The 23,163-nt window shown below is 51.5% G+C and overlaps 1 protein-coding gene across 1 annotated transcript; it reads left to right on the forward strand.

Annotated features, from left to right (window-relative positions):
- Positions 1 to 3,202: 3,202 nt before the first annotated feature.
- On the forward strand, positions 3,203 to 22,115 carry LOC100900460 (uncharacterized transcriptional regulatory protein YLR278C-like). The gene is made up of 4 exons (XM_018640398.2): positions 3,203 to 3,569; positions 8,728 to 8,802; positions 17,082 to 17,242; positions 21,036 to 22,115. The coding sequence occupies exons 1-4, from the start codon at positions 3,203 to 3,205 to the stop codon at positions 22,113 to 22,115; spliced, it is 1,683 nt and encodes a 560-aa protein (XP_018495914.2).
- Positions 22,116 to 23,163: the final 1,048 nt, after the last annotated feature.

Genomic DNA, 23,163 nt, shown 5'->3' on the forward strand with positions numbered 1-23,163 from the left:
TTATATTTATGAAGAGAGGCCAAGCCCTAAGCGCCCGCACGGTGAAGCTCGCCAACATTCAAACAGCCATCGAGACGAGCAGGCGGGCGATGGGCAGGCGATTCGGCGAGCGAGTCAAGACGGCAGAGTAGCTTCATCCCAACACCCATATCGCAATTTCTTCCTCGTCAATAGAAAGCAAACAGTGATCAGCAGCATCGAATTTCCCCGCGTACAGTGAGCGTTTACTGATTCCGGCCCCATTGAGGCGGCCGACGCAGAACAGTTTCATATTCATTCCCGTTGTAGCTCTTCGAATCCAGGACCCTGTTTCTACGATTTCGGTTCTCGGTCAGAGGAGTTCAGTCTCCATCGAGCATTCTCACTCGTATCGTCCATCGGTGGCTCCTTTTCGACGCTTCGTTCATCTGATCGCCGGCAGATTCCCGTCTCTACGTGAGCGTCTGCTCGAAAGGATAGTCGTCGAAAGGATGTTCGCTCGTATAGAGTTTTAATGTGCTGGGTGTGTTCGTTCCCTGAGCGACTGCCGCCGCGTTCGGTCCCCGCGACGGACGCGAAGCAGACTTTAGATTTCAGTTGATGTATCGTTATTCGATTACAATTTCATTCGCCGTATAATAATTTGATTGCGTCCGATCGGATCGAATTGTGATCTGGCTGGTGGACTCGTGCGCTTTCGAGCCCTCCGCTCGGGCGTTCCTCAACCAGTCCCAGCCTTCAGACTGATTACCTGACCGAGCGTACGTCGCGGCTAGGGAGGAGGGACAGTTCCCCGTGGAAGGACGACGATTGCGCCACGGTCAAGATTGCGGGAAATAATCAGAAGGGGAGGATTTGCCGACTTCGATGTCTACGGAGCAAACTTGTTAAGTCGGCGATGTAGACGAGGGATCTCTGTGGAGGCAGATCCTACTTTCCTCGCTCGCTGCTTCGCTCGGTTAGATCAATGTCTCCTGTCTAGCGGCGGCGGTCGGGCCTTAACGCAAGTGAGCGGCTCGAGGAAGCGCGCGGTGATTTGACAACTTATCCTGATCAACCTTTTGGGGTTCTTTGATCTGGTCTCGAGGGTAGACGCGCGAGAGATGGGCTTCGAGAATCTCGCTCCCTCGAATCCCGACCCCAACCCAACCGTCGGGATCGGGCCGGTGGAGATCCTGAATCGCGTTTTGATTATTCGGGCCTTCGATGTCGTCACCGCTCTACGCGGGGAAGCCTGAAGTACCGGGGATCTCGTTCGAACCAGCGCTACGACGACCGACGGATGGCATCGGAGTAATAATTGTAAGATTAAGCGAAGGCGATGATGCACGCGACGTCTTTTTTGCGCTCCGAGAGCGCCGTGCTCTCTCTCTCTGGGTCGGTCCGAGTGCTTCTTCGCGTGGAAGATTGATCCCCGGAACCAATCTTCGAGATTAACCGGGACGTCGAGTCCTCGTGCCCACTTCGATACACATATGCTCGCTCGGATCCATATTTCCCCGATACGCGCAACACATTTGTTAGCCCACACGTGCCCCATTTTATTATACGGTGAATTGATTCTGCTTCCTTTCTCGCAGTGGCGGAGTTGGCTTCTCTCCGTTTGCAGGAGGGAAATTGACTTTTCTGATCTCCCATCTGCCCATTTTCGCTGTCGTTCTCGAATGAGTTCCTTCGCTCCTCGGAAGGCTTGCCTCTTGACAACGCTCGCTTTGCTCCAGCTGACGAGCCTACCTGATTCGAGTTGTCTGTTCGAAATTCGGGCGGTCCTCCGGGAAGGCTTCCTCGAAAATCTCTCCATCTATTCCCTTCACTCGGCTGAAGTCTCCACACTGGATGACGACGACGACGGCGGCGGGAACGACAGTCGAGTCGGGTTCGAGTTTTTCTCTCCCGTCCCGCGCTTCCCGTTAACCAAACTTCGCTGTTCCCTTCGGTTCTGTGCTCGTGCTTCACATCTGCCCCGCAGCGATGGGTTTAGCCGTCAATTTTCATTTTTGCCCTTTTCGCCAAAGTTTCCATTGGCCGGAGTCTCCGTCGACCGCGCGCGAGCGCTTCCATCAATGATGGTGATCTCAGCAGCGCTGATCTTAACGAATAGTTCAACAAGTCTCTGTTCTCAATTTGCAACTTCCTCTTCGAGATAATATTTGTCCTCGCCACCGAAACCATCCTGATGAGTTTCCCGTATATCAAATACGTATATGTGTTTTCCATGTGGAAGATGGGGTATGAGCCCAGATCTCTGGGAAGCTGGGCCCGGGATCGACAGCATCTACGGGAGACGACCCGGGACCCGAATTATCGAGCCTCCCGGGCTCGCTCGAGGAAATATGTATGAGAGCTACGTACATCGTCCGTACGAATCCGGCATCTCATTGGCGTACACGATGACGTAGCAAACGAGCTGAGGCTCGTGCAGCGGCGCTTATCTAACGCCAGCTTTACGGGCGGCATTGGGGGCCGCTGCCGCGCCGGCGGCGGTTGGTTGGTAGTGATAATAATTAGAGGAAGCTCCTCTGAGAGCGAGCGAGCGAGCGACAAAGCAAGCAAGGGAGCAAGCAGGAGATAGCAGCGAGGAGCAAGGCAAAGCTGCTTAGCCGCCGACAGTCGACCCTCTCCGACGAGCCATAGCGGAGCTCTCTCCCAGAGTCCGCCCGAACCCGCCCCAGACTCCGCCTCGTTCGTCCAACCAACTGCGATTCAATACAGCAATTCGACGCCAGCACAGAACTAGAGAAACAATCTGAATTGTGTGGTCAACGCGAATGGTCTCCACCGCACGGGCACGATCAGGGCCAGAAGCGCAGCGAGCACTGGTCGAGTAGACGAAGTTGTTGTTTCATCGGAGTGTCGTGTCATCTGAGATTTGTGTCTGATTGTGTTCAAGTGTTGGCCGATTGTGGTTCGGCTCGATGGTGCACGCTTTCGTCCAGCCGACTGCTCCCCCGATGGTTCTGTGGGGAACTTCTTCGCGGTGAAGAAGAGGAGGAAGCAACACAAACATCTAGAAGTTCGAGAGGATCCCAGCCAAAGTTCCTATAGAAACGCGTTGCGGGCGGCAACGAGTGGCGGCACCCTTCTGCACGTCGGTCGTCGTCGTCGGGAGAGTCGAGGAAAGTGTTTGACAAGAACATACAAGTGAACAAGATCGCGTTCTCAGTGGAACTAGGTGCTACATCCCGCAGGCAAGCTGGGTCCGGGAAGTGAGCCTCGTGTTCCAATGTCACCCTACGCTGCATTTGGGGCACCCATGCCTCCATACAGCAGTGTTCCAGTGCCCGCTCTATCGTACGTCGCTGCACTTCAGCAGGCATTGCAAAACGCAGCCGCTGCAAATGCTGCGTCGCTCTCCAACCTCACCTCGTTAGCGGTCGCGCAGCAAACCGAGCTGCAGAATTCGGCGACGGCGCTTGGATCCCCAGCAAATAGTGTTCAACATACGGGCAACCACAATAGCAATAACGGGAACAACAACAACAACAACAGCAGCAGTAACAACAACCTTATAAACAGCAACAGTTTGAACAATAACCATTCTCATCACGCGAGTCCCTACTCAATCGAAGGCCTCCTGTACAATAGTAAAGGTATGTTTTTCGATAAGCATTTGCTTCTCCTTTCCGGCGACCTCCGGAAGGAGCTTCCGGTCTGGATTCTGGATCATAGCTCAAGAATATTCGCGGAGGGATTGATTCCGGCGGTGGGAGTTCCGATGAGGAACTCGACATCGTTGCGGGAACCGCGGCTTGTCGTGAAGCTTTCTGTAGCTTTACGAGAGATTGCTCCCGAATACAGTGAGCTGCGCTTGATAGGAACACATCGGGACCAGGCAATTTCGATCCGAATAGGCGGAGGATCCGATTGACCGGGGCTCAAACCAACGGAAACCACTGATCGAGACTCTCCGAGAGCGATCCGATCAAGTGGAGGATTTCCGCGATTTTCTGAAATCCCAGCCGAGAGTCTCGATTGGAGCTCGTCACAGAGCTGGAATCGGATTGACTCCAGGACGATTCGGAAAAAAATACGGATCTTCATTCGAATCGCTGTATGTCGGAGCCTTCAAATAGGCCCCGCACCTATGGATGATTTTTACGATTCTCGAGACTTTTGATCTGCTTCGAGCATTTCAAGATCCGGGCAGACCTTTCCCAGGACTCGATGCTCGCGGTCTCGCGGAGAGCCGGCTGAACTCGCTGGCGCTCTTAGAACCAACAGCCGGCCTCTGATTTCCCAATTTCCCAAAGCTCGATGAATCGTAATGAGGCTCGTGTGGTGCATATTACCCCAGAGCAATCCGGATGGTGATTGGTTCCCGCTCCTGACCTGGAAGGTTTCTACCGTCCATGAGTGAAATGAGTGGTCATCATCCATCGAGGGGGGACGGGAGGTTCTGCCGGAAGTTTTCCTATTCCGTTCCCAAAACACGGCGTGGTAGCACAACGGGTCAACACTCACGAATCCGTTGCTTCGTCCTCTATGAATGATGTACCCGGAAGGCTCATTCAGTCTTATTCTGAAAATTCCATTGGGCTCGAGCTGTGTTCGTCCAAGTCCGAGATGAGTCCAACTCCTCAATTTTCGTTTGTCTGTAAAAAGACTGGGGAACTTGAATTTCGGCGAAATGCCCGTCAGTACTTCGCGTGCCATATCGAAAGTATACACGTGGAGACTTCCGGGAGACTTCCTTTTCGGAGGGGATCGTATTGCCGTATGAGCCATAAGTCGGAGACAAGGCTACCCGAAGTATTCTACTAGGGAGTGCGGATATCAATCGAGCGTGTATGTATATCACTTATACAAGTCGGTCACTAATGGTCGTTGAAGCGGACATTCGTTTCCGATTCGCGAATTATTAGCTCGAAACCTGCTAATGGAATGAAACGGATACAGGACCCGAGCTTTGCGTGGCAGAATCAGCTGCCCCCGAACATCGCAGCGACACGGCACTGCCGACCGAATGAGGCGGAAATCGAAATCAATTTCCCGATAAGTAGGCCGCGTTTCCATCATCCGTAGCAGGGGCTGCTGCGGGAAACAGCTCGGAATACTAAGCCAGATAAGTGTACGTGTATTCAATAAAGCACCCGGACTGAGTCTTAACATCCGCTTGATTAGCGAGCGAGTTCGCGGGCGCCTCGATCTCGCGCTTTGTCGAAGAGGCTTGCCAAGTATCGGTTCACATCTGCGCGTCATCCATGCAATCGGTAACTGCGAATCGGAATGAAACATGCGTCAATGATTATCCCGCGAGTGGGATCGGAACGCCGTCACGCGTTACGTCCACGATCAGCACCAATCCGAGTGGCTCATCGTTTCAGTTAGCGCAAACACTTGGAAGGTCTCCGTGAACTCACCGACGACGCGGAAATCGTTGCGAGCTCCGCGGAGACTGCAACATCCAGAAAAAATATTATTCCGCTCAACATATGGTCATTGGCGGCCCAAAGTGAAACTTATACCGACTCGTTCCGCAGAGCAACCCGATGATTCCATCTGTTTGACGAATCGTCGTTTTTTCTTCGTGACGTCCCTCGGCTCCCAGGTCTGCTTGTTGTCACTAAGTGGCTCGTGAAGCTCCATTATCGCCGTATCGTTGTCATCGTAGGTAGTCGAGTTGAGAGTGTATATCCATCGCTATTATCCAATAGGTGTGTCAGTGGTGCGTAAACTGAAAATGTCTACTGCTGTCCCTTCGGAGGACCGGTCGGCCGCCGAGCCGACTGGCCTGCCTGCCGAGCGCAGTTTGATAGTTCACACTTCGCGGTGTCAAATAATTGCTCGAACCGTCGTCAGTCGGCAACTGTCTGACGCACAGGACTGACAGCCGAACAAACGAAACGATGAGATGTTTGAATGCAGGGCTCCGACCGAACAGAGATTTTCCTCCGTCCGATCGTTTTACTCACACGTGTGACCTCTTTCGGATATCGACGAATTCCATTCCAAGAAGACCCGGACGGTCCATCATAATTTCTCTGTTCTTTCTCGGCGATAGGGTGGGGATCCGAATGAATGCAATGCTCGGAGTTGACGGCGAAGACAAGGGGAAGGAGAACTCCTAATTCCACGGGATGATACATACACTTCCCGTTTTGACATCGAAGACGCGCGTTCTCGCCGGAAGAAAGCCGAGCGACAGACTTTCTGCCGGAGGAGGAAGTTGGCAGTGACGACTTTTGAGATGATATAGTGATGATTGTGATAGCGACGGCGGCGGCAGAAGCACCAACACACAACAACCTAGGGATCTGTCCATGAACGGGGCTGTTCAGGCTCCCAACCGTAATGATGACGGCCTAATGCGGGCGCTCGGTTTCACACAGCTGCTGTTGCCGACGCGACAGTCAACGACATCCCTAGCACCCGCAGTAGACCATCAACGCTTAGGAGGACCAACTTCGGGACGCTTCGAGTCACCTTCCGATCTACCAACCTCACCTTCGAGGTTTTCCATCGAAACCGTTCCTCTGGATAATAAAGGATTACTTGGGGAAAAATCCGTCCCCAGCTCTCCCCTCGAGCTTTCCGCCGATATATCATGAAAATCCATTAATTCGGATGCATCTTTCGTGGTCAATCAATCAAGCCTAAGTATACGTTGCGTGGAGTGAAAGGTCTAATTTCGCTGCGGTCGCCGCTGTTTGTTCGGGGCAAACCTCCTCATCAACGAGTGCGCCGATGAAGCGCTCAAAAATTCACTTTGTCCGCAAACTGCGGAAGAAAGACTCTGTCATCTACTTGGGCAAGCTTCACATGAGAAGATCCGGCGGACGATTGATTTAGGACTTCGAATCAGCTCCAGTATGCTCAAACCTTCCCGGGAGATGCAGGTTGAATTTCCGGAGTCGGCGGATCTGGAGCATAGCTCAGAGCATGATGGACACGTGAACGATGCACTCACGTTACAAAAACCTTGTCGGGCGAAGGTTTGCTGAATAAATGGAGAAACGCACGCCTTCTATGTACCTCCAACCTCGCACATATGACTGCCAATCTGTCGAACGCTTACCGCCAAGAGGGACGATCACGATTGATGGAAGCTCCAACAGAAGAACACTCGAATCCCAAACGAATATCTCGAGTCGTGTCAAGAACAAAAGACGCGTCCTGAGCTTTGGATTCTTAGCGGTGTTCTCGACGACAGTGGAGTTGGGCTGAAAAAGCGACGCTTTTCGGTGTGAGCCCGAGTTGGTCGACCTCGATCTAAGGCTGGGAGTTGTAACCAGTTTAGAGAGATTGCATCGAAAGTCATCCATCTCCACACACCGAGAGCGGATCGTGCAAAGTGAAACAAATTTTGAATTCATGTTTGGCGCGCTTTTCCCAACTGCACTCTCGGTCGTGCGACGCGTTCTGTGCAACGCTCCCGAGGCCTCTCCGATCGAAAGGGACTGAATGTTAGCGACGTCAGTAGCGGACGTCCTCACGTCACGTACTATCGGTTGAGTGTACTCGTCGTTGGAGACAGTTGATGTCAAACGATCCCCGTGACATGAGCCGCGTAGCGCTATCGAAATTTCCCGACGGGATATTCTCCTCTAATGGCGTCATGACACCCCATAGAAAAAAGCCTTTTCGGGAGGGATTTATATGGACGAGCAAGTGAGCGAACGAACGAGCGACCGGGCTAGCGAGAAGCTGACTGGAGCGACAGCAAAAAGCGAATTTAAGAGTCAACCAACGTTGAACACCAAGCGATCGGAGCATTAGTATGTAGTCTGGAGCACCTGAAGGGGAGCGATTTTATTTTGCAGCGTCACTCGGTGGGTGACTGCTATTTAACGGACGAGCTCCACAGAGATATCGAGTTGTTTTCCTCCTAAAAGAGAGGTTTACCGAGCCTTCCCGAAAGACGATTCCGGAGGATTCGAGATCAGAATAGCCCACAATCGGTCAGGTCGTAGATTTTTCTTCCTCTCATATTCTTCGTCCGTTAATTCCCTGTCCCGAGTCTTAGCTCAGACTGACGGTGCTCGGCGGATGACAACTGGACTGTCCTTCTTCCCTCACGCTATTATTTGTGAGAAGCTCCACCATGTAGGTGTCGACAACTCTGTAGACCTGTGATTCGGCTTGTTTCGACCGACGACGGGGCAGTCTCTTGTGTCTTATTCGATGTGCGTTGGGACACCGTTTCTACCGCTTGCTTGCGACGCTAAGTGAGGAAATCCCTGGGGTGGGCTCCCCTCGATGTTTTTTTTCGTAAGGTTCGTCCGCCTTCCCGGTCCCCGGCACACCTTTCGACCTCGCAGCGCCCACTACAAGCCGGCTGAGGCTGCGATTCCAACTGTCGCTTAGACGTTTTGAATTATGAACGCTCCGCGATCTATGCATGACGTGTACTAGTCTCACAGATCCGACTCCGAGTCAAGGTGTCGTCGGATTGTTGATCTAATGGACTTTTGTTTAGTTTCGCTTCATTATACATATAGTTATTGCTCACATGGCCATCTGATTCAATCCCTTCTCGTTCGGAAACGTCTGTCCCTCCATTCCTCGCAGGCCTGGATGTCGACTAACTATTACGATAAATATAGCTTGTCATGTCTGAAGCTCAACCAACTGCCTGTTTGAAGACCGGTGGGAGGGGATTGAACGACATACACGGTTTCGGGGTCTCGACTCGATTGCTTTACGCGTCGAAAGCTTGCTATGTGATCAATTAGAACGACTTAGACACCGAGATATAAGCTCTAGGCGTTCCTGTCAATATTGCGTATTCCAATTCATTTAAATAATATAATTTCAACCCACTTCCAGCTCGGAGAGACTCATCTGACCATGAGGACACCTCAGACATCGACGACCCGGATAGATGTGAGTATAGATCCGCCGAAAAAATTACCATTTCATTCCACGGACCTTTGGCTTAGGTTGAGCTTAGGTAGGGTTTGAATGCGATCGAAGATCCTGCTACACGTCGGTATGTTTGCGAGCGAATGGAGACCCCTCCAGATGTCGGGGCAGCCATCGAAACGATGAGATGTTGGAATGCAGGGCTCTGAAGGAACGAGGAGGACGACGAGATCAGAAGGAATTCATTCGTATGAATATTTTCCGCCTTCGATAGTCTCCCGATCGTAAGGAGCCTGAGCTTAATTCGGCTCCGCGAGGAAAGATGATTCCCGAAACGCCCACCTCGGATTCCAGGCGAGCGTATCCACGCAATGGAAGCGCTTCTCCTGCCGTGAAGAGAGGGAAGACAAAAAGACACTTCTATTTCTGCACGGTCCGACATCTGCTTTGTAGAAGCTTCTCAACGGTTGCAGTTGGTCTCCCCGCACGCCATATGATTGTATTGAGGCACGCGATGGAGTTTTGTCAGCGTCTATTCAGACCTAGGACCATTTTCGTATAACAGCTCCTACGGCTGCTGTTGCCTGCTGGTTACTAACTTAGCGGGATGTATCAGCATCGCATTATGCTCATCGTTTGTCAGAGCTCATCAAGCAACTGCATCGCTGACGGGGTTTCCCGCGCTCCGAGCGAGGGCAAAGGTCGCTCTCTCATTCGGGCTCATCGGCTCGAGAGGCCGAGTTTGTTCTCGAAGTCCTCTGAATGGAAATTCGAGAATCGAAGATCACTCTACTAGAGAACCCGATCGACTCTTCGGCACAGGGCGTCATCGTCGACGCGCGGGAGACGGAACCCGTTTTCGCGAATTCGTATTAGGCTCCAGACTTTCAGGCGGGTTTGGAGGCTTGCCTCTGTTCGGTCTCTGTTTTTATGTCTATTTCGCTCTCGAGCGCGAGCCCAATAAAAGGCTGGGTACCTATCTGGACGGATGTCGAAACGAGACACGAATATCGACCCAATTGGATAGAGCCGACCGCGAATGAGATCTTTTTAATAATAAATTCATTTCAATATCGTTCTGATGGATGATGCAAAAGAGAACAAGGCACGGCTCACCGCAACACTGGAATAGTGACGGCCTTAGTGTAAACAGACAAATAGGCTCCGGGGAAGTACCGGTCGAAGTGAACGAGCGAGGCAACTCGATCAACCGGCAATGTTGTCTCTGTGGTACGAAAAGTCTATTCGTCCCTCTCTCCCGCATGACTATTGGACCCATCAGGAAAAAATTACAACGATTCGCTTTCTGCTATTCGTGAACGCGCGGATGTCTTAATCAGGTGCCGAGGAGAGCGAAACAAGAAACGAGAGCCTGGTATTGCTGTGCGAGAAGGCCGGCCGGCCGGCCAAGCGACCGGCCATGGAGCCGCCTGACAAACAGACAGATGAGAGCTCGATGCGATGTGATGATCCAAGCGCCATGCGAGGGTCTCGTGATTGATCCGGGACGATTATCTCCTCGTCGACAGGAATACTCAGAGTCCGATTGATGCGTCTTTAATTGGTGCGGTCGAAGGCATTCGTGTTTTCTCTTCGTTCCCTGTGGCGCGTTATAATTTTCTCCTGGGTCAGAGTACTCTGCGTTCGCTATCGACACGGGATTCCGGGGCCTCGCAGAGGCTGCTCACTCCCTGGAAATCGCTCGCGAAAATCACGGGAGTGAGTTCACTATCGGACTTGATCGCAAATACTCCACCGCTGCGAGCTCGGTTAGAATCTGAGGGTCTGTTTCCCTTCCGAAACTATTCCTATGCGGAAGAATTTCCAGTAAGCCATCGGGAAATCTCTTTGCTGGACATGTGCGCGAAAAGAGGTCATCAAGCTATGCCATACGCAATTGGAGGCGTATTTTTGAGCTCCTCCACAGCCTATGCTCGACGATGGTTCCATAGGAGGAACTTCGCATCGATTGATAACTGCTAAACAAAGTGACTTACCATACTCGCTGAAGCGGGGATTGAGTATGTCAGAGAAACTCCGTACTGAAGCTATCTACGGGCGGTGAAACACTGAAAGCAGCGGAAAACCTCTCGGCAGTGGTGGCCTTTTTTGTTCATGAAGCTAATTAGGGTGTCGGTTGTCCGTCGATGTCGGCGGCGCGAAGTCGAAGTTCTAAGTAGTTTCAGTTCAGAGCGTACGTCCGACAGAGGCCGCCAAAGCAGAACCCCAGGTAGACAGGGGATGATAAATTTGTCTCCCGTAAAATCCACACTGCGTTGCTGCTATCCGTCTAGCGAATACATACAGTAGCTACAGCGGTGGCGGCAGCGGTAGCAGCATAACAGCCGAACGACAACAGGGGGACGCAACGACAAGAGTAAACACCGGCAGCCAGCAGAAAATTGCGGTTTAATTATTTTAATAGTCTTCGCCACAGCTTGTACACAGAATCCCTCGGCGGAATCGCGGAAGAGAGTCGGGCTGATATCAATAATGAACGCCGTGCCGGTCTATCATTTGAGGGAGCTCGGTGACTGCCAGTCGCCGAGTCAGCCGCTCTTTCGGTCAGTCAGTCAATTGGCTAGCCATCCAAGCAAACTGCATGCACTCCTGTATCCGGTATTTTCTTCGATGAGGCCGGACTAGGATCATTTTTGAAACGTTTGTGAGGAGGCTGATTCGTGGAGTCGGAACTTCTGTCGGGTGATGCCCGTCTCCTGAGGGTTTGCGGAGGCGATTCAATTACCCGAAAAACTCTCAGAAGTCGCCAACCTGTCAGTTGTCGTTCGATTGCCGCCTCTCATTTGACGCACGGACCCATTCTCCATGGTACCTGGGTTCTGATTTCTTTTTCGTAACGTATATCTGTCATAGAATCGAGGAGAGACGCGAGGGTTTTCCTACGGAGATCTCAATGCACATGATCTGATCTAGACCGAACCGGCTCAAGTTCTGTGATAATTTTCGACGCTCCCTGGCAGAGGAAGGACTGCCCAGGATGTAGAAACGGAATATCCGTGCGAGTCGAGATGCTACTTTCATTGCATTGTGGTGTCCATAGGATATCCTCTCTCCTTCGGGAACTAACCGATGGAGGTGTCGACGTGGAGACACGCTGATGCCACACGGCTGCCGGTGGCGATGTTCGTGACCTAAGATCGTTTCGCTCGAGCTTCGAGTGAACGGGAAGAACGCAAGAGCGGAGAAAAATATTCAGAACGAAAGCTTCATTCAGTTCGTCGACAGAAGACTCCAGGCGACATATTTGATTACGGTGGCCGACGCGGCGCTTGCTACTGTCGCCGAACCAGTCACCATATACGTATGTGAGCTCGTACGGCAATGACTTTATTTACTTTGAGCCGGTAGGTTGTTTCGCTTGTCGGTGAAGAAAATCGTCGGAAAGATGATGATGGAGATGTTCCGACGAGTGTTCGATCCAAAATCAGACGGCATCACCTGCTGTCACAGCATCACCCTTTCACGAAAATGAAGTGATCGTTCGTGTTCACGATATTCTCACAGAGTCTCCACACAAATGTTCCGTGAAGACCTACGAGACGTGTCAATCGCTGCTAGCATGAGAGCTTATCAAGGAAAACGCTTTGTGGTGGAGAATAAACTCGACCAGAAGTCGTCTTCATTCTCGGACTCCACGCAGAATGTTCTGGTTGAAGGCGGATTCAAGTTCATTTTGCGAGGTGTTCGGTGGAACCCCGCGTTTTTTCAAGCATGAAAAATGGGTATCTGGTCCGGTGGTCAACCCTGGATTAAATCCCGAGGCGAGTTTTGAGAACCAATACGTCGATAGAGTGATAATCCCGATGTTATATCCGCGAGCGTCGATTGAGTCATAAACCTGCCTTTATTCAGAGAGCCGTTCCTTTCATGAGCAACAAGCGTTGCCCCTGGGAAGCCTCTCATCGCTTGTATCGCGAAGAGGGATCCCCATCGAATTCCGTTCCATCGTCTTCCCTAGAACGCTGAGTCCTCAATTAGCAAGGAGGACACTTTGGGGAGATCTATTGACTGTAAATCCAGTCGGGTCGAAATCACGCCTTGATTGCAAACCAAATATTCAGCTCGATGTACACATATGCTCAATGTCGAGTGGAGAGGAGCTCTTGAAGATCGTGCACAACCGAAGAGGTATCAACAGGAATCTCTATCGACAGTCCGAACATCTAGGACACAAATTGATTGAAGCCTCTACCGTAGCGGCTCCACGAGAGAGCCGAGTCCTCAATCGACATCGAATCAACATCGAATCGACGGGCAAATAGACAAAAAAAACAAGCTGCTGCTCAGTCAGCATAGAGATAGGGCAGCGAACAAAACCGCCGAACAAGAGTTAGATGGAGTTTGAATTATCAATTCGGAAGCAGTCGCTGCCCTCAGTGACAACGACGTCGTGCTCAGCTCAGTCTGCTCCATTACGATTGATCAATCGCCGCATCTTGTTCTTCATGCAGCATCGGCCATTTGATTGAAAATCGGTTGCTTTCTATTTGTGTCGAGTAAAACAACAAAAAACAAGATGAGGCACAATTATTATCGATCGAACACTCTACTCGTTCGACGTCGCGTCCAAACCCCAGTTTTCTTCCAAAACAGTTTCCCCTCCTCATGAATTCTGTGTTCGGGAGTGGAGGGAATAATGTTTGCGGGAACCGGGCATACGCGAATTTACGTCCTAATCCACACAGGAAATTCGCCTCGAATCTTGTCTTTGTATGAGGCCCTGGTCTGCCGCTCACACTTGATCTGTAAAGCGTCCGCTGGGTCGAGAACGAGATGAATGCATTGACTCGGCGGAGCTGGACGTAAATAATTCACTCACAGACAACACGAGAACGAATCGATGTTTCTCTTTTCACCTCCTTCGTCCTCGTTCGCCGACGCTATCGCGATTGTAGAATCAAGCGATGGGGTCGGACCATTGGGGATCTGGGTCTCGCAGCGACGAGATTTTCGAACGTCAGCTCCATTCCCCGCTCTGCTCCCCTGGCTGCTATTTCTCAGAAGATCTCTTGTCAGCGAAACATCAATACGAGATATCCGCTCCTCCACGCGCCGCTTCGAAGTGAAGCTTCGGAAGTCCGGATTTCTCCCGTAGGCAAATATTCATGCTCCCCAATCTGCGCGCGTTGCATCATTCGAGACCCAGATGAGTTGGTTCGCCTGTATGGCTTAAGAAAAGAAGAGCGTAAAACTGGGAAAAGTCCTCTGGCTCGACAGCGAACCTCGACCGTCAATCGATTCCGGTACGTTCTTGAAACCTAACGGCCGGTCTTCTTCTCCGGGGAGACGCGTTCACCAAGAATCGCACCAAAGCTCTCTTTGTATGCTGGTGTTTGTTTCTCTCATTGGAGACAACTACAGACATCGAGCACCCTCCACTGAACGCGAGGTTCGATGATTTATTTCACCATTTCGGAGAAATCTTGTTCGGAATTCCACTGACGCCATGAGCTCGCATCGCACGATAGACCGAGAGCTTATGATTTTTCTGTGTCTATACTCGGAAGATACGCAGCTCTGGATCGTATGTCCTTGTTTCGATTCTTTTGGTTGTCCGGCTCCTCTTCAAATTCGCGACCGGTTAACTGCAATCGCAGACATACCAACCCTCTGAGGTTTTCCACTGACGTCGCCGTCGGAGGTGTGTTGGAAGAGAAGAGGCCGGTCTGGAACATGTCCAACTTCCAACCGATGACCTGTCGGAAAAACAACATTGTGATCATGCTTTCCTTCGGAATGATAATAATTAGCGGGGAACGATCAACACGATGTCGAGCCTCCAGTCGGTCGAGCTCTGCTAGGCCGGATCGAACACGAAACGACTCACGGAATCGAATTATACTCATTGTATCGACATGATCATCGTCGACAAGGAGCGATCCGCTCTGAGCTCTATACCGAGTTCTGGAGCCCCGATACCGTTTGAACACGTTCGAGCTCAACCTCACACCATAAACTTCGCCTGAGCAGCGGAGACGGCGACGAAGAGACGAGAAAAGTTATCCCCTCAAGGCTGAAAGAGCTGTCAATTAATTGACGGTTTTCTTGCGCTTCGAAGCATGTCACCGAGGGAGCAGTTTGATCGACTCACGGAAATCCCGTTGAACCGCGCGGCTTCGTTTGGTCCTCACCGAATAAATGCGGTGCGATACCTGCTACGACGATATCTCATGAGAACTTGGAGAGCGCGACTGGCAGTAGTTTTTCCGGCACTCCATCCCGTCGGCAGTCGTGGCGCGGCCGTAACCGCCAGAGACACCGACAGAAACCAACCCGGCTTACTCGCATAGATCCGTACACACGCTGAGCTCGCTCACACACATCGACACACATCGACACACATCGACACACACCGCAGACCCGGCGGCAGGAGCAGCCGCAGCAGCGAACACGGGGCGGGACTTAAACGTCGCTCGAGGCGGGTACAACAGGCAGAGCACAGACGGTGCCTTCGCTGCTGCTGCTACGGTTACGGCGACAGAAAAACGGCGATGGATGAGTCTTGGAGTCGCATCGCCGCACAGAGGAGCAGCAGCATCAGCACCACCGCCGATCACGGGCATCTCGTGTTGCGCGGCATCCCAATCGATGGCCCTGAGCGGGCGTTTTTGAAATCGCTCCTCTGTCCTCATGTGGACGATACCTTCCTGGATGAGAGACAGTATCGCACTGCTCCCGTCGCGTCGTCCTTGCTGATTGTGCCGCAGTCCTATCGATCGACGAAGGCGTTCCATGGTTTCCCATGAGTCCCGATCGTACTTCCTCCCCTTACCATTGAATGCTCTCCGATTTCCGATTCCGATCAAATAGACGGGATTCGAGGAAGACTTTCGGAAACAATCAAGAAAGTCTATCCCGCTCCGGTAGGAGTTGCCAAGAGTAATTTAGACTGTTTTGTATATCAATTATCCAGCCTAATGAGTTTCCGAATGAAGCCAAGACGACGAGGGAATAGAGCTCGTTATCTCGTTCTATTGTGGGAAGTGAAGTCTTTCTGGGATCGGGTTGGAACAAGTTTCGATTTCTGTCGCTTGAGCGGCGTGGCGTAGTTAGCTCCACTATGTTTTCACTTCGCAGAGCCTGAACTTCTCGGAGCGCACTCTATTGCGTGCCCAACGGTGATAATCATCGACCGTAAAGTTTAGAGTAGGAAAGAGAAATGCGGTCTTGGAGTCATTAGTGATGAACCATTCTCAGTCGGGGCGTGATTTCGCATGCGGTCGGTTGCGGCGATCTCCTTGCGCTCAGCTTTAGATTGAACCAGCGATCGCTTTCTCAAAGAGTAACGGAAACCCCGTCACGCAGCTCGCCGATGTTGCTTCTCCGGCTTGATACGGTCTCAATAGCCGCGGACAGAATGCTCTACCGAGCCGGGGCTGGTAATCTACAAAAGACTCGTTGAAGATGGGGGCAAGCTCGAGTTTGGGAGCTTGGCACGGAAGGATCGCGCAGAACCTTATCATTGGGAATAATGATTCCACGCGTTATCCATCATATACAATTTCTGATGCGTTCATTAGCGTGACGATCTGCTGTCGGGAGAGTGACGCATCATTTTATATTCGTCTCTGCTCGGAACTTGACTCGCACATCCAATCTATCTGCGCCGTCAGAATTATTCCATCAGGAAGTGACTCCGATGTGGTTCGACATGTCGCATTACGATCGACATGGAACTCCATGCTATTGCCGGGAAACGATCGCAAGTCTCCCATGTTCACCGATGAGGTCTATCCACAAGTTGAGACTGGCGAGCGTGCTCGCACACTCATCTCTGGCACCCTCAGCTTCCTTTCCGGTGGTCGGGGAAATCTTCGAAATGGAGCCCGTGAGTGAGTCCGGTAATTGGAACTTCGCTCCAAATCGATGAGCTATGGGAGCGTATAATTCACTCGTCAAAATAATGAATTCGCATTCTCCATGGACAGAGCGCTATTCGTTCTGTCGAGTGTTTGCGTGGATAAGTGCCTCGCCCCCACGAAATGCGGGATAGCCGGTGCCACCAATCGATGAGCTCGCTCGACACTCGGGAACTCTCGCAAGAGAGAAGCCGAGCTAAGGCTGAGCGTAATCGTATTAAGATATCAAACTAATCCTACCGATTATTATCGACCACAACCCGGCCACCCCGAGCGACGCCGGGTCCCTCTCGTTCGCGATAATTATTCCTCGTTAACTCCATAGGGTAAGGGGCATTTGGGCGACTGGGGGAGCCACCTCACAAAAAATGCTCGTCGAAGGTTGTTTCCTATTAATTCGTCTTTATTTTCCATCCGCAGATAACGGCGATGCCGACTCGAAGCGACGACGTACCCGCACAAATTTCAATGGCTGGCAACTGGAAGAGCTTGAAAAAGCTTTCGAAGCCTCCCACTACCCGGACGTTTTCATGAGGGAGGCGTTGGCGATGCGTCTCGACCTAACCGAATCTAGAGTTCAGGTAAATACGGTTCTGTCGATACTTTACCTTAGGGCTACGAGACTTTTTAGGGAAGTTCCGGCCAGGCATATTGTGGTTCAGAAATCTTTTGAAGAAGTTTATCTTGACATCTTGACGGAAGAATTCGTCTCATCCATTCTCGCTCCGAGCGGAATCGTTTAGATCCGTGACGAGTGCTCAAATCGTGAAAGTCTCTCAGCCAATCCAATCGTGGGGGCTCCAATGTGGTGGGTGACGACACGTTGTCCTCCCTTATTTCGATTGACGATCTCTTGAATTCACAATGCACAGCCATCATTAGCTCCGTCGTCGTTGGGCTAGCGTAGCGAGACGTGATAAGAATAAACGAATGATTAGAAGGATCCGATTAGAGACAAGCATGTCAGCGAAAAACGAAGATGAGACTGCTCTTCGAGAGATGATGCAGCCGAGATAGCGGGCCGTCCATCCGTCGATAATTCTCTCCAGCTATTCACGCCATAAAGTCGTCAACATTTCGAAGGCGCACGATGACACAGTACGGAGCCCGGTGCGGGCTCATATCCCCGCGGCAGCCAGTACCTACTCATCCCCGATAGTCAACAGTTCCTCTCATCGCTCTCATTCTCTCTCTCTCGATTGAATCACAAACAGAGCCCAAACTACTCGGAGGCAAAATCGACATCTCACACGATGTTCCTGCTCGGTTCCACTCGAAATTAAAAAGCAACAAGCTTCGAGTGTATTTCGTGGAGGCAGTTCCGACCACGGTGGTCAGCACAGATGTAGACTCCGTTCCCATCGAACGAACTTCTGCGATCATCGCTCGCGGGGAAATCGACTTTTGCCATGAACAACGCTCCGACGCGTCCCGAGGGAAAATTATTTCGCCAGGATTTCCGTGTGGAACATGATTCCGACAGGTGTTCCGCTCAGGTCTCTTATTCGACGTCTAAAAAAAGAGAATGTATTTAGATGATCGAGCGCTCACAGCAGCGATCCTATCTCCTCCAGGCTAAAGCAACCCTGACTTGGTCCTTGACATCCTGCCCCTATTGAATTCCATCCTGATCTACGCGAGCGATCCACAAAACCTGAAGAGGGAGTGAGATGACGAATTTTTTCGGTTCAAAGCCTGCACCCGAGACAACGAGAGTTCTTCCGCTTGAGAGCGAGTTGCCCACTTGATTAGGGATGCTACAGCATCTATCCGCTGACCCTAAGTTTCCCTTCTGTATCATGCGAATTGAGTCTGGGGAAGATGAAAGAGTCAGAGGATTCCAATACAAGTTGACGATCTGAGCGGGAAGATCGATTGATTCATTATTTGTTACCTTAGTATTTTCGAAGTCTCCCTCGATGGCTAATATCCCTCTCAGGTTGCTTTCAAGTTGGGCAAATGAGACGCAACCGACCAGCCTGGAGCTTGAGACTTGTTGAGCGACCGATGCCTTGAGTGATGCTTTCGTTGTCGGAGCGTTGCTAACGAGAGCTGCTCCGATAATAATTACTGGCTGACATCTCTGTACAATCCGCGAGTGCGCCTTGAGAGCTTGTGTGTTTCAATCAATGAGCGCGCTTGTCTTCGCTGGAGGATATTGAGACGTCCGTTCACGTGTGGCTCCGTTCACGTAAAAGAGATGACAGCAGCTTTCTGTAGATCATCTCAGCCAGCGGTCAAGCCTAAAACCCGAAGGGTACGAGAAGCAAAAAGCAGCCGAACAGGCAACAAAAAGATGAACAACTACATACACGCCCTCCTCAGAACGGAGCAGCGTGTTATTAAACACGTCAGCTTGAGCCTTGAGTGACAGCTAGCGAGCGAGCAGGCAGGCAGACTGAATATCTTGTTCGCTTTTCTGCGCTAAAGGGGCAACAAGTTTAGTCGCGCGCTCCAGACAGGCAGAGTGAGACGAATCAAACAGATCCGACGTCGAATTTAACTAAGGGAGCGCAGGCTGTCCGCTGTTTCCGAGCGCCGTTGAGGCTCGCTTTGTAATTCCTTGTCCGAACGCAGGCTGAAGAATGAGCCCCGCAAATGTAATTACTCACTACTCAACTCACCCCCCGCGTCAGCCGATCATTATTGACGTTAACGTGACGTCTCAACTTTGTTACGACAGCGCTCGATGCCCGAGTGAGAGATGCTCACTACGGGCTCGCGACCGCCCGCTCGGAGCTCGTCGCAGGAAACAAAAAGAGCTCCGAAGCCTCTTCTCGCTCTCATTTCCAACCATAGAAGTCTCACGCTCGGAACTTCGCACGAGCTCTGCTGAAAACATCCAGGGTCGCATCAGGGGGGTGTTCGACGGCGGAATTCGCTCGAATCAAAAGTTTTCTATATGTGGAGGCCCGACTGTGTTTTAAACAGACCAATGTCCTCAACACCATATAGACTCCCCCCCCCCCTCCAGAAGAGATCGATGATTGTTTCCCTACGGCCTGTGGTTCTCTCTCGTAATTCGCTCGATCATCGTGAGAGTTTGTTGCTACGCATCGGCTCGATAGCCTCTCATCTGTGTGGTGGAATTGTAGGGCAACATGCGGGTGCTATCCACGACGGATAAACTATCGAGCGACAGGACGCGCGAGCGTGCCATCTGAAGTCCTATGAGCGGATGAATCACCTGAGCTGTTATTGAATGTCAGCACTAACATAGAACGTCATCGCTCGGCTCATTTCGGAAAATTATTCGATGTTGTCACCTGATGGAGTTGAACAAGTGGGACCGGGCATGGGTCCTCTACTACCTTCAAGGCGGCGAAGGGAATAATTCCCTTGTTCCTCGAGCATGGGAACCCGGACCGTTTCTGACCCCTCTCATAGCCGAGGAAGGTCGATCCAATAAAATAAACCGCGGAAGAAATTCACTGGTGTCACAACTCCGTGACTGGTTCGTTATAGAAGCGAAATTCAAGAGGAGGTCTCAGCAGTTGCTCGTACGGCAGAAATCGTGTCGTCAGCTACTCGGGAAGAGCGGCCCCAATCACATTAGGGCAGGGAATGAAGAGCTCCGAGCATCAACCGTTCGTTCGACTGAAAGAAACAAGCGGCATTGTGAAATGATGAGGTGACAACGTCGAAGCATTCCGTGACTTTGATGCCGTGAACGGAGGGGTAGACCCTGTCGTCGTCTCCAGAATCGTTTACTTCAACAACCTGCCTCCGGACTGCCTGATGCTGACTGACTCGTTCGCTGGTTCGTTGGCTTGCTGTCGGAAAACAGCGAACCCTGTATTAAAATGCGATCTGTGCCTTATGTTCGGACACATCGTCGTAGCGAGACGTCTGACGTCTGAATCAAGACAACTGTCAACGATTAGCGTCTGGAGGATGTAGGTCCGCTCGGAGGGTAATACTCGAGTCTTGCTTTGATTCTCGAAGTGCTCCCGCAACCACTGATCACTCCGTACAACTTCTCATTCAGCTAATTCGGTGTTTCACGTCATGGCCGCCGTCTGCATCGTCGGTCTCGACGACAGCGATGGGTTTAATTTCGTTCTCGGCTTCGAAGATCGTCCCATCCGACATTCGAGACAATTGTCACAATTCCTGATCCGGGAGTCGCGGACCCATTTGATTAAGCAGTCTTGATATCGACGGCGAGCAGGTGTTCGTCACAGGTCCGCACGGTTTCACGTTGGAGCTGTGATCCCGCGGATCTCCATCTAGAGGGTCACGGAATGACCGGAATCGCGACCTTACGGCCCGAGAGTGATATTATCGATCGAGACCGCTCTAAACCGTACAGTGCCAATGTGCTATTCACGGATTTGCGACCACGTACTTAATCGCTTCGCTTGACGTTTTCAGGTATGGTTCCAGAATAGGAGAGCCAAGTGGAGGAAGAAAGAAAATACGAAGAAGGGTCCTGGTCGGCCTGCGCACAATGCTCACCCTCAGACCTGCTCGGGAGATCCGATTCCTCCTGAGGAGATCGAGCGTCGTGAAAGAGACAAGAAAGAGAAGAAACTCCGCAAGCAACTCGAGAGACAGACAAAACGGCTCGAGCAAGCGCGCCTCAAGCCCGGCGTGAATCTGACGTCGCTGCAGGAGGCGATCCACCAGGCGTTACACGAGCTCTGGAGTCATTCGCCTGTCAAATCGGCTTCCGAACTCGTGGGGCAAGAAACGTTCGCGCTTCTCGAATCGATGGGCTTCAACGTCGCCGAGCTTCTTCTCAAATTCCAAATGGAGCCGAGCCCCGTTCTCACATCTCCGACCAGCCACGACACGGGAAGCAACAGCTCGGTGGACGTCACCGCGAGCATTCACCGTCTGGTGTCCCAACAGGGATTGCACGGCCTGAAGCCCCGTCACGGTGTTGCGTCCTTCAGCATCGATAACCTGCTCTCCTCGGCGGCGGCTCTCGTTGCCCGGAAATCTCCAGAACCCGAGGACATGTCGGTGAAAAGACGACCTCACAGCGTTACACCTCCCCCCGCCGGACTCACTCCTCAAGCATTGTTCAGTCTAGCGGCTATCCATAGAGGCGCCGTGGGCCTAACCGGAGTTCCTAATCCCTTCGAGCTTCTGCGACGTGCTGCCAGCCAATCCCCGCGCGAATCCGAGCCCGAGGAAATCACTGGAGAAGACGACGAGGAGAAGCTTAACGTCGTCGATTGCAGTGATTCCGAGGCGACGGGAGATTACGATTCGCATCCGACGAGAAACGTCATTGGGAAAAAACTGAAAAGCAAAACGAACAGCATCAACAACAATAACCTTCTAAGACACAATCATCATCATCATCTCCTCAATCGCCACGACTTGGACGAAGTCGATGATGAAGACGATATCGAAGACGAAGACGATATGGGAGATGATGACCATGAGGTCGACGCTCTCGACCGCGGAAATGATCGTGTAGACAGAGGGAGCAAGCAGAAGTGACGCAATAGCTACGCACATGGCCCGCGTCTCGGGCCTGGCCGAGAGTGAATTGTCTCTGTGAGTCGGCTCTCACAGGAGTGTCTGTCGACTCGTCCACCGGGAAGCTGTTCCGGCGAAGCAGCCTCATCAACTGACCACAATTCCCGAACAGATTCTTCTCTCACACACATTTAGAGTTCCTTGTCCGTGAAGCTCTCCGACTTCGCGATTTCGACTTCAGCCGTTTGGGCCTCCGAATCTGCTCTCGAGCGGGAGCGCTTGTATGTACTCAATTTTGCTCGTCAATTTCAAACGATCGATAAGATGGTACGTCTGTCCGTCACGAAAGAAAAAGCACAAAACTTAGGCTGACGCTGAATCGGAAATCCTACCGATATGGGGAGAGGGAGGACGGGCGATGGCTGGGGGAGTTGAAATACTCGTGAGTGACTGAGATGCAGTTTATCACGGTGGCGGGAGTTATCTGGATGAAGATGTCATGACCTCTGGAGACGGTCTTGGCAGTATATAGTGATCGTAAACGGAAAATATATCTATGGAGATGAGAGAATCAACTCATCGTGATGGAGATGGTGGTGGACGAGATCCGCGCGAACTTGTTCTATGTACGTTCGCTGAGAATTGTACCATTTCATAAGCAATCGTGGTAATGCTCGATTCGATTCGGACGAACCGGGCAGGTTGGGCTAGGGAACCCATTTCCCCGAATGTTCCGAAGGTACCCATCATGGTCTCCAGCATCATTATTTATTTAAGACACACATGAAGAATGAGTATAGAGATGAATAAACATACCTAAATAATATGAAACATCGATCACAACGTGTTGTCACTCGAGTTGTGATACAGTAGGTGTCCTACTTCCAGAGCACACCAATCACAATTATCGAATGTGAGCGGCTCGCCAGCGTTGATAGATGGAGGTCGTGCGTGAATGGCTCCTCCGTGATCGTGTGGTCGACCGGAGCGAAGCACTTCTTCCCCGGTGTCTGCTATATTCCGGGAAGAAAGTTTTTGGGAAGTCGATGCGGCGATTATGATACCCCAA

The sequence above is a fragment of the Galendromus occidentalis genome, unplaced genomic scaffold, assembly GCF_000255335.2.
Source record: "Galendromus occidentalis unplaced genomic scaffold, Mocc_1.1 scf7180000077484, whole genome shotgun sequence".
NCBI lineage: Eukaryota > Metazoa > Arthropoda > Arachnida > Mesostigmata > Phytoseiidae > Galendromus > Galendromus occidentalis.